The 12,081-nt window shown below is 35.6% G+C and overlaps 1 protein-coding gene across 2 annotated transcripts in view; it reads left to right on the forward strand.

The window, feature by feature from the left end:
- Positions 1–887: 887 nt before the first annotated feature.
- LOC143237970 (uncharacterized) overlaps positions 888–12,081 on the forward strand; it is a 70,940-nt gene continuing 59,746 nt past the window's right edge. For both annotated transcript variants that reach the window (XM_076477786.1, XM_076477787.1), the window contains exon 1: positions 888–1,045. In XM_076477786.1, the coding sequence (XP_076333901.1) occupies positions 1,007–1,045 (39 nt within the window). In that variant the 5' untranslated portion in view covers positions 888–1,006. The remainder of the gene's footprint in view (positions 1,046–12,081) is intronic.

Raw genomic sequence — 12,081 nt, forward strand, 5'->3', positions numbered from 1 at the left:
CGAGAGTTACTCTAAATGCCTTGTTGTGCCTGTTCTCGATGCAGGGTTGCGAAACGTGGTAGCGATACAAAGAAGGCTAAAAAAGTTAAAGGTATTGTATATGGACAGCCTACGTCGAATATTAAAATTATCATGGAGCCATGAATTATCGAACATCGAGTTACTTGAAGCGCACAGAAGAATGTGACCTGATGGATTAGTCAGACAAATAAGATTGAGATGGATCGTACGAATGGAAGACACCAAAAGAACTGGGAAGAAAGTAAGTTATAGGTGGAAGTAGAAAGAGATGACTGCAAATGCTTATGTAGAAAAATATGTTGAGAATGACATCAGCCAAAGAACTACTAGATGGAAGAAAGTATCGATAGTGGACGGTCCAATGTGTCTGGCAACACAGGTTGGACTAAGTGCTTACATTACGTAAATGATACAAAACTTGTTCGCTATATCATCTATTACACATTCACCATTCACGAAACATTTCCAAACAAAAAATACAATTGGTAATAATTAACACGGATAATTATTTCTGGGCTAGGGTTATGCTATAGTTTCAAGTTAATTTGGGTGTGCTTGTCTAAAAGACGTACTAAGTCGATTCCGTATCTTAGTCAGGCTAAACCACCCCGCTTCCTTGCGACGTAACGGTACATTGGAAGGCTTATAACGCCAAAGTTCGAGGTTCAATCGTGCGACGATATCTACGTTGATACGAATTTCGCAATTTGTATGTTAAACAAAGTTACTAAACGCTGACATTGCTTTTGTCTTTGCACATTTTATCAACTTATTACGGTACTCGCTTCGCTATATGATTTGACCTCGTAATGACGGTATCCAACTAAGATTGTATCCGATTGGCTTTTCCATCCTTATAGTGTCACTTAGCAACGAGCTGATAGGACAGAGTTCTTAATCAAACATACTATGCGCAGGTAAACGGTCTAGCGTGAACAGTAATCGAGCTTACGAGAAACTCGTCTTCACTCCTCGTGTCTGAAGTATGGCTCAGTGGCTGAAAGACTCGGAGTTGTCACTGAAGGTACGTTAGTTAGTAGTACTTCTACGTTTTAATAAGCCAGCCAACAAGTTTGTACTTGCGTGGGATTTGTTTACCATGGTTTTTATTTGTCTTCGTTATGTGAATAAGTTTCACCTTTTAATAACACAGTTGATACGATATTGCTTTAATACAATTCGTGTTTTTGAGGTACACAATTTTTAAATTTTTCTTTATTTGGCAACTGGACGCGTAGAAATAGTTGAGTATAGAGATACTGTTAAATAATTTAATGCACGATTTATTATCGTGAAGTCTCTATCTCTCTCTCTTTTTTTTTTTTTAACATCTCTCATATATATACAAACACCCATTAGTTATGAAGTTTCAAGAGTTTCCAGCGTCAGGCGAAAATTACACGCATACCGCTTGATGCATTTTAGTGATTGTCCGAGGACGGTTTTGTGGCATTTAATTTGCTATTTCGGGTGGGGTTAAAAATCAATCATTCACTCTTGTAATACATTGTGACAGTAACTTTGACAAAAAAAAATCCATGTTTTCCTGTGTTATATTTTGTACGTTAGGTGAAAACATTACTCATATTAGGCCTAGCAATTTATCGTATTAGGCATAATTAATAAATGCCTGTTAATTCTAGTGAAAAAACAATTACAACAAATACAATTACTGCAACTGTTGCAACTGAGTACATAGTGTTTGTATATACTTCAGAAATCTTGCAACACAGTGCTGGGTTTACGCTCTTATTGCGTTAGGCTTACAAGTTTGTGAAACGTATACTGTCACTGGCGCTGTTCAGAGTTGCAAACAATTTGTTTAATACAAACCTGGATAACGGCTGGGGCTGTCATGAAATCGACTCTCTCATTTTTTAAAGAAGTCCTACTAGCAAGATTTGATATTTGGTTCTTTTTTAAAATCCGTCAGGTGTAAGGGTAGTTTACGTCACTGACCAGCTAATTGGAGTGAAAATACGTGCATGTCACAAACATGTCCTATCGCATGTCCCACGATGTATACCTAATATTAAGTGTCAAACTAGGACCAGGACGAACCTTTCGTATTCTAACGTTATTTGGCTGTGTAGAATTTCTTCTGTTTTGGTTTCTAAAGTTCGGGGAACATGGCGCCTAAGCACTTCAATCTTGCAATGTCAACTATAAATTTCTTCTTGCACGGTTATGGGTTGGTTCTCGCGGTGGCGAAAAGTTTAGTGCACGACAGTCTGTTAACGGGTGAAAGTTCGTCTCGTCAGTTCATTTTAATTCCGCAATCGGTACTCGCAAAACAACTTCATTCTCTAAGGTGTCGAAGCTTTCTTGTAACACTGCAACGAGAAGCATGGTGAATATCCATTTATCGGTCCTATACCATTTTTTTTTTCTGGTCTTAGCTTATTAATAATGTGAATCATTTTCGCAGTGAAAACAAATTCTGTTGAAAATACACGTTCGATAACTTGTTCTTTCATGCACGTCGATTGTTTTTGCTCTGTTGGCTTTTGCATATTCTAAACTCTAAATCAACTACAGCATCAAATGAGATCGGAATATTTTTCGGTTTGCTAGCGTTCTGTTCGATATTAGTCCAGTAGTTTGGTCAGTGGATAGCCTCTATAAATCACAGCCACTTACGATAGTTTAATGCATTTTGTAGAGAAATTACACAAGTGTAATAACAAGATTTTCGTTATATAATTCCAAAGACGACCAGCTTTAATAGTTGAAATAATGGACGGATACTATTTTCCAGACGCTCTTGAATTTGTTTCTGAACTTCACCCTGACATCAGAGTGGCTCTATCGTAATATTGTAAACGAAATGTCTTTGGAATCTAAGCTAGCAATTGAATTATGTTTCAAATCTACTTGTTGACATCATATAAAATACTCTGACACAGGTATTAATAGTTAGGTACTAAAACACGGGTACATATTTTCGTGACCTGTTAGATAACGAGGGCCATCTACTCTTATGATGTACATTCTCTCTGCAATTTCAATAATATTTCTTTAGCAACAGTTAAAGCTGTTACGTGGTTATTTCATTCTGGATATCATGGCTATTGTGCTTAACTTTCTTTGGGGTCGTTTTGCATTTATGCAGAGTTCGTTGAAATAATTTCAGAAAAAGTCCACACACTTGCTGTTTATCGGGGTTATGCAACAAATTTTTCGACAAGGAAACTTGATAGCTACAAAAAATGTACATCATCTATAATGGAAAATATGCAGCAACGATTGTGGACCAACTGGTTCCTATATAGGATGTTGCTGTGTTTTCTCCACACATCTTGTCTTTATGCTGTTTGCTTAAACCTTTGTTGGTATTCATGACAGTTTTCCAATTGCTAGAATCATCCTAGAAAAGGTTGTATCGTTGTGACCTATAAAACCTGTAACGGATTTACTGTTTTATTTTGGTACCAACGCTTGTTTCATTATAGTTTTATTTTTTACCTGTGATGTATATTGTTGGCTGTGTATTGCGTAAGCCCCACCCTTTTAGAAATTTGTAGTAGATTCTTGAGAGTAAGAATCTAATGTTTTATGAAAATGCTGGCATGTTTTCGAACATGGTTGAAACTTCGAGAAACTTGCGTGATTCATGTAAAAGCAACTTGGTAGCCAAGAAGACGGTAGAAGAATATTATTATTCGTCAGCTACAATCAGTGTGCTACAGGCCTCGCAAACTATTATTGCGATTGACACTTATTATTCGGAAAACTAAGATTTTAACAGGAAAGTTATAGATTCCGAACATTACAAACTGTTCAACTTCAGTGAATTTGCTTCAGACGTGAGTATTTTTACGAGGACATTAAATATCTTCGCCAGAAAAGTCAGCTTGTAAGAAGTGCGACGCCAGTCAAGCTAACTACCTTGAGCGAGGTGTGACAACACCAACTCCGAATTGATTTGCTCGTCGTGGACCTGGTTTGTCGATAAAATATTCATTTCTAGATCGATCAAAAGACAATAGTATTTGTAAGTTTGTAAAACTTAGTAATAATTTTTTATTATAAATTGTATTATTTTTTGTTTGCTTATTAAAATATACTTGTGTTAAAAAAGAAAATGTGTGTATTGATCTTGATGGCAAATATAAATTTGATACATATTAACAGTTTATTAACTCCTAAATTAAAATTACAATTCCTTGCTATTTGAAATATTAATACCGAGGATATTCAACACAACAAATCAGAGACTCGTACAAGATAAATTATAAAATCTAACAAACCGAATTTACGACAGTGGCAGCAAAGCACTGCTTTAAAATATTCGTTCAGGAATATTCCAACCATGTTTTAAAGTTATTATAGAGCTGTTTTTCGAAACTTTATAGATAGAAAATGTCATACGTGGCTGTGTTTGTTTATTAATACCAAGAACATCAGAGTCCAAAGCATTGATGGTCTCTTGGCGCTGCTATTCATCATTGTTTTCAGTTAATTCAAATAAATTTTGCTTGCAAGAATATCCTATATTATTGGCATCTGTAATGCCAATATTTTCGGATGCATCCCGTAGAAAATAATTATAATTAGGTCGATTGGTTTAGTTGGGAAGTCTGATATTTCAAGTGACCTTAGGTTAGGTCGGTAGTTTTTCGTAGTCTGTTGCTCAGCTCATACGAAATAATCGTTTATTTGTATTGTACAAATCGATCAATAAATTGTAACGGTTTATGGTTTAAAATAAGTTTGTTTGTTTTTGAAATTAAGCACAAAGCTACACAATTGGCTGTCTGTACTCTGCTCAATATGGGTATCGAAACTCGGTTTATAGCGGTGTGAGTCCGTAGACATATCACTGTGCCACTCGGGGAATTTAATTTAATAACTAAATTAATAAGTTTGGGAACTTACGTTTGCAGTCAAATAATTTGTAAATAGCTTTTACTAATATTCATATAAAAATTAACATGTAGCAAAAAATGATTATTATAAAACTAATCTATAAAGTAAGATTCTGTGTGTGTTTGTGTTAGATAAATCCTCCTAAATCGCAGGTCCCACCGACTTCTAAATGGTCCCAAACTGATGCCCGCCTCAGTGGCACAACGGTATGTTTGCGAACTTAAAATGCTAGATACTGGATTTCGATACCCGTAGTGGGCAGAGCACAGATAGCCTATTATGTAGCTTTGTGCTTATCTTTAAACAAACACAAACAAAATTTGGATGGTCTCTGTTCCAAGGTTTACAAGGTAAAACCCTTACTCAATCTTTTAGGCAATCGGAGTATTTCGCGAAAACCTTTTATGGGGATTCCCCGAAAGCGGATCTCAAATTTAGCATTGATTTATACACTTCTGGCCAAAATCTTAAGGCCAATAAACATAAAGAAAAATATGCATTTTGCGTTGTTAGGCTCAACCAGTTATTTGAGTGAAGCTTCGAAAGATGAAAAGGGAAAATGAAAAAAAAGTGTTTTAGCATTTACTGGGGAAAATGTGAACACTATGAAATTAGCCTAAATACTAGCTGGTCAAAAGTTTAAGACCATACCAAAAAGAAGCCTTCAACAGGGTAGGAAATGTCCCACAAGAGGTCTCAGTAGTGAGTTGCACGGCCGTCATTGCGAATAACTTCAAACATTCGCTTTGGCACGGCCGATATAAGCGTTTGCAGAAGGCTGGCTGGAATGTTATTCCAAGTGGTGAAGATGGCTTCATGAAGATCATGCACTGTTTGGAACTGATGTCCATTTCTATACACTTCCCTTGTCATCTATCCCCAAACATTTTCAATGTGGTTCAATTCGGATGAACACGCTGGATGGTCCAAAAGAATCACGTTATTCGCCATGAAAAAGTCCTTTGTCCTGCGGGCTTTGTGGGTTGCAGTGTTGTCCTGTTGAAGGATCCAGTCATTTCCACACAAGCGAGGGCCTTCAGTTAATAAGGATGCTCTCTCCAACATGCCAATGTAGTCAGCTGCCGTTTGACGCCCCTGTATAACCTGAAGCTCCATTGTTCCATGAAAGGAGAAAGCACCCCAGATCACGATGGAACTTCCTCCACTGTGTCGTGTAAAAAATGTCTCTGGTGGGATAACCTTATCGTGCCAGTAATGTTGGAAGCCATCTAGCTTAATTTTTTTCTCATAAGAGAACAAAACCTTCGTCCCATGTTTGGTGCTTCTCAGCAAAGTTTAACCGAGCTGTTTCGTGGTGTGGAAGGAGGCGTGGTCTTTGAAGACGTTTACAGTTTTTAAAGCCTTTCTCTCGTAGATGCCGTCTTATTGTTCTTGAGCTGCATTCTGCGTCCGCAAGGGCCTTAATCTGGTTCGACGATCGGCTGGTATCTTGCCGGACAACCCATCGAATCCTTCTGCTCAACGCCGGCTAAATTTTCTTGGGCCGAGCACTTGAAATTCTCGTTCCGTATCCATCGGGGTCTTTTAAGAAATTTGTAACAGCAGCTTTACTACGCCCAGTCTCACCAGCGATGACACGTTGAGAGAGACCTTGCTTTTGCAGCTCAATAATTCTGCCACGTTCAAACTCTGTCAACTTTCTAGCCTTTGCCATGTTTTTACCCAATGTAACACAGGAGATTTCAGTGGGAGATGTTGACAACGCTAATGCTTGAACACGAATGACTAAATTTCGTTACGTGTTTACCGATTAATGCTTCGTTTCAGTGTGGTCTTAATCTTTTGGCCAACTAGTATTTAGGCTAATTTCATGGTGTTTACATTTTTCCATATTAAATGCTGAAAAAAAGTTTGTTATTTTTATTTTCTGTTTTCATATTTTCATCTTTCGAAGCTCTACTCAAATAAATGGTTGAGTCTAACAACGCAAAATGCATATTTCTTTTTATATTCATTGGCCTTTAAAGTTTGGCCAGCAGTGTATAACAGTACGTAAGTAAGCAGGCCTATTAATTACCATGTGTAACTCGTTAAGGAAATTTGCATTACAGCGGCAATGATCATTTAATTGAAAAAGTACTAAATAGTAACTGAAGCTTTAAATTTGCCCAATAGCGGCCCTGTTAATGTGGGCCTATAGCCCACAAGTTCGCTATTATAATACATTTACGAGTTTGGAAATCCAAATCGCATTTATTCTTTTATGCTTTACTAGGCCTATTATATGATCCAGAAGTAGCACTTGTCATCACACATAATTAATATCCTATTACAAGTATAAATGTAACCGTTCTTGTCCTGTTAGGCGTATAATGATTACTGACAATGGGTTTTTATTATTACTTAAATATTTCAAGGATAACTTCAAAACCAAGAAAAAACTAAGTAAATTAAAATTAGCGCTTATGAGGTTGGTGTATATTTAAAAGTGTTCTAATGTTCATTTGGCCTAAAGGTTCTCAATTATAACAGCATTATACTATTTTTAATACGCCATAGAAAAGCAGAACGCAAATAAAAAGTGAGTCGTGACGTCACGTGTTATCATGGCATCATATTGGCAGTTGTAAGAAATTTGTAATTTATTGGCAGCCTTGTATCAAAGTTGTTGTTGTTATTTAAATCTAATCATTAAATTCTTATTCATAGACTTGTTATAAGCTGTTTATACAATCCTATATGAATTTGATTCATTCACCAAAACTATCACATCATATTCTTTATTAAAGGAAAATATGTAATGCAAAATATATATATTAAGCACTCGACGGGGAGGAGGATATAAAAATGTAATTTGGGTGAAATTGCCCCATCCGTTAAACATTTATTGAACACTAGAAAGACTCCAACTTCCTTGTACTTATGATAGAAAGTTTCTCGGAGATTGTTTTGAATGGCTATTATAGGAAGTGCTCTTGCGGCTGTTTTGGATGGATACTATGTGCGTGTGCTGTTTTTTTAATGATATTATAGAATGTGCATGTATCAGTGTATTTCTGTTTAAGCGATTTGTTTGTTATACAACAAACTGCGACCGACAAAATGTTGTAGAACTTACGTTTATGATTGTTTACATGAAGGACCAGTTTCAACAACGTTCTTATGTATATAACAGGTATTGTGTTGATTGCATAAGTTACTGATCCCACATGCACAAAATATGAAATAACTAATTTTCTGTATGAAATACATTAGAGACTTCAAGTGGTAATTTGTGGAATTAATTGCAATATTCACAGTATTTTTGTTCAGATTTATTGTATCATTTGTATACTATTAGATAACTTATAAACAATAAATTGATAGATCCATAAGGAAAACTTGTTTATAAAACCAATGAGGACCATGTTGATATCATCAATAATTTTGACGTTAAGAGAGAATGACTTTAAACCCACTCAGTGTTCTATGCATAATTAGAATTTTTGCTTTATGTGTTTCGATTTATCTTGATTACTCTTTACTTCATAATGTGCGCTAATCTTATCTTGAAGTTTTCGTTTTTTCCCCCTCCCTTTTCTTTCTTTAACAGACAATTTAACGAGAGGACATTGTCACTTATCTTTGTGTGCTGTTCGGTTGTGTGTTAGATTAACTTCAAAAGGATATAAAGGAGACCGAATTGTTACCATCGCAGATTCAATAAGTACGTTGCTTGTTGAAAGATAAAACACAATAAACAACGCAATGCGATCGTAATGCATTAAGTGTTCTGTAGAAGCTCAATGTTGTAGAAAAAGCCGGCACGTGAAACACTTGATTTTGTACTTGCATTTATCAGAAAATCTACAATGCACACGATACGCCATTTATCAGAAAAAGAGGGCGTAGTTTATAAATACAACCTTCGAAACAGTAAGCGATTCCTAGGTAATCGTATTCCGATTAACTTTTCAGAGTAACCAAACTGTATAGACATACGTAAAAAATTAAGAATTATATATTTTGGAGGAATATGCAACAAAACCTAACATGACTGCAAACGAATTATATGTTAAAAAGTGGAGTAACGGGTAAAAAAAAGTGGCACCTATCGTATAAAAAGTGTAATGTATATATTCATATGTTTTAAATATGGCTTAGAAAATACACAGTACAAACGAAAACAACAATACTTATATGTATTTCTCGAGTAAAACGTATATTTTAATTATTTATCTGTCGTGTGAAACCTCTTAGGTGGGGGCTAAGTATTAGACACTTAGATACATACTGCTATTGTTTCTATGAATGTGTGCGTGTTTTAAATATTTCTTAACGAGTCAGATTGTATTTCTCTCAAGTACTGCGTTTTAATGAATGTTTTTTTTTTAAATATTTGTTATGCAAATATTTTCTATGATTTGAGTCCAATAAATGTTTACAAGTAGTCATTTCCTTGTATCTGTATGGAGAAAGTACTCTAGTTTTAATGTTAATCCTGGTGCTATTCGTGAATATTTGCTTTTATCTATATAATAAATTTTAGCGTTTATGTGTGTATGTTACTCAAAGTTAAAACTTTTCACCCAACTTCTTAGGGAGTATTTCACGAAAACACTTTTCGGGAAATCCCCGAAAGCGTTTGTTTGTTTGTTTTTGAATTTCACACAAAGCTACTCGAGGGCTATCTGTGCTAGCCGTCCCTAATTTAGGAGTGTAAGACTAGAGGGAAGGCAGCTAGTCATCACCACCCACCGCCAACTCTTGGGCTACTCTTTTACCAACGAATAGTGGGATTGACCGTCACATTATAACGCCCCCACGGCTGAAAGGGCGAGCATGTTTGGCGCGACCGGGATGCGAACCCGCGACCCTCAGATTACCAGTCGCACGCCTTAACACGCTTGGCCATGCCGGGCCGACCCCGAAAGCGAGTCACAAATGTAGCAGTAATTTACATTAGAACACGTAAATAAGTAGGCTTACTAATTATCGTTCGTAGCTTCGTTAAATAAATTAAGTTTGCTTAATACCGACAATGATTGTTAAACTGAAGAAGTGTAAAATACGAGTCCAATCATTAAAATTGTATTATAAAGGTTCTGTAAATGTGGCTCACAGACCAAAGTTTCGCTAGTTTTAAAATAAAAACTTAGAATGCATTTATACTTATTTCTGATTAGTGCTGCTTTGTGCTCCTATGGTTTTTTTTTTTTTTAAGTTCACACAAATCTACGCGAAGACTATCTACGCTAGCCGTTCCTAATTTAGCAGCGTCAGGCTAGAGGGAAGGCAACTAGTCATCTTCACCCACAGTTAACTATTTGGTTACTGTTTTAATCAACAAATAGTGGGATTGACTGTAACTTTATAACACTCCCACGGCTGAAAAGGCGAGCATGTTTGGTGGAATGGAGGTTCTTTTCCACACCTCTCAAGACTGCGAGTCGAGGGCCCTAATCGCCTGTCCATGCCGAGTGATTATGTGACCAGATCTAGCAGTAAAGTATATAGTGTTCATTTATATGCAAAAACGGCTCGTTTGGGCTGAGAAAACACTTTTACATAGAAGGTCGAAACGTTGTTCGCTCTTCTATGTAAAAGTGTTTTCTCAGCCCAAACGAGCCGTTTTTGCATATAAATTTTCTCAACAAGTGGGTTTCTCGTCATCACTGATTATATAGTGTTCATGTACCACTGAAGACAGTTTAGCAGCCATTTCGAATTCTTTCAAGCAACTATCTAATACAAAAGCTTTTAATTTCAGTGGAGAGTGATGATGCTACGGGTATCCTTTACTGCGCATGTCACGATATGTTTAGTAAGTTAATTCAATTAAACTACTTTTGTTTGTGCTATACTATATACAGAACAAAAATCGAAGCTAATAATCCTTGTTTTAATAGAATATATACATTTTAAAATCTCAGTTTTACAAGGCAATATTAAAATAAATCCTGAATTTGTTTAACGTGAGAAATGGGATTTTTTTCTCTCTAGGTATCTCTTCTTTACGAATTTACTTTCCACTCACCAAGAAGTACGAAATTTGATGTAAATTACTCATTATAGTTTGCCATCACCCTGGCAAGGCATATTTGTCATAGCCTTCAACTGTGTTCGATTGCGTAACCACCAATTAGAAAATCTTGTCCTTCTTGCCACACTATCTCTTTCAGGATATGTCAAGAGTTCTCTCTCTAACGTTCAATACTATATTACTTATAATCAATAAAATATGAAGGTTTTCATCTATCGAATGACGTACTATGTTACGTTGTTTTTGTTAAAAAATGTTAATTCCTCTTTCAGTACAAACTTCGTTCCAACAGGAAAGTTTCTTAGGAATTTGATGAGTACAAAACTTTACATTTACTTTAACAACATTAAATATATTCACTGAATCATTCAACGCATACGAATATCATGCCATTAAATTCGAATACAAATATTTTAATTTTCCAAATCAAAGTATTAGAATATAAATACGAATACTCTCAAAGCTCTATTCGAATGCGTTCGAAGATGAATACCTCACGTATAGTTAGTAGTGGTTTTAATCGATTACTTCGTATCTAAAACATCTCAAGAAGAGTTTTAGGTCACCACGTTATCTTTATTAGATCAGGTGTAGTGATCTGTCTTTATTTTAGAAAAAGAATTACCTTGACCGTTTACAAATGACATTAAATGCTTAGCCCTACAATTTTATACCATTGACTTTGATTTCACTGATGTATATAAAATAAAAAAGAAAGTCTCAGGTCATCTCTTTATCTTGAATTACATACTGTAGCCATTTTGTTTTATTTTTACTTTGGGTCAAAAATGCAACACTGAGGTTGATATGCCCCATTTTTAAAACCAGCAGGTTCAAATTGTGTAGACACCAGAAAAAAACAAGTTATAAGATATCGAAAGTGAGAAGAAGAAAAAAAAGAAAAACACATCACCAACCTTTTTCCAAATGGATATCTGGAATTCTTGAATGAAATGAAGAATAAAAACCTCAAGAATAACAAGAAGATAATTATATTCAAATCCATATTGCTTTATGTCAAAAATTTTCTGAATACACACAGAAGCTGTATAAACAAATGAAAGTCAGAACAGCATTAGGAAGCCCCAACAAAATATACGATGTAGAGAAAAAACATTGTTTAACATAAGGGTGGGCAACTTATTTTTCATAGTGGCCACAACTGTGGCTAATGAAAACAACGTTAGCCACACTATTAAAAACTAAAA

Source organism: Tachypleus tridentatus, chromosome 13, assembly GCF_004210375.1.
Source record: "Tachypleus tridentatus isolate NWPU-2018 chromosome 13, ASM421037v1, whole genome shotgun sequence".
NCBI lineage: Eukaryota > Metazoa > Arthropoda > Merostomata > Xiphosura > Limulidae > Tachypleus > Tachypleus tridentatus.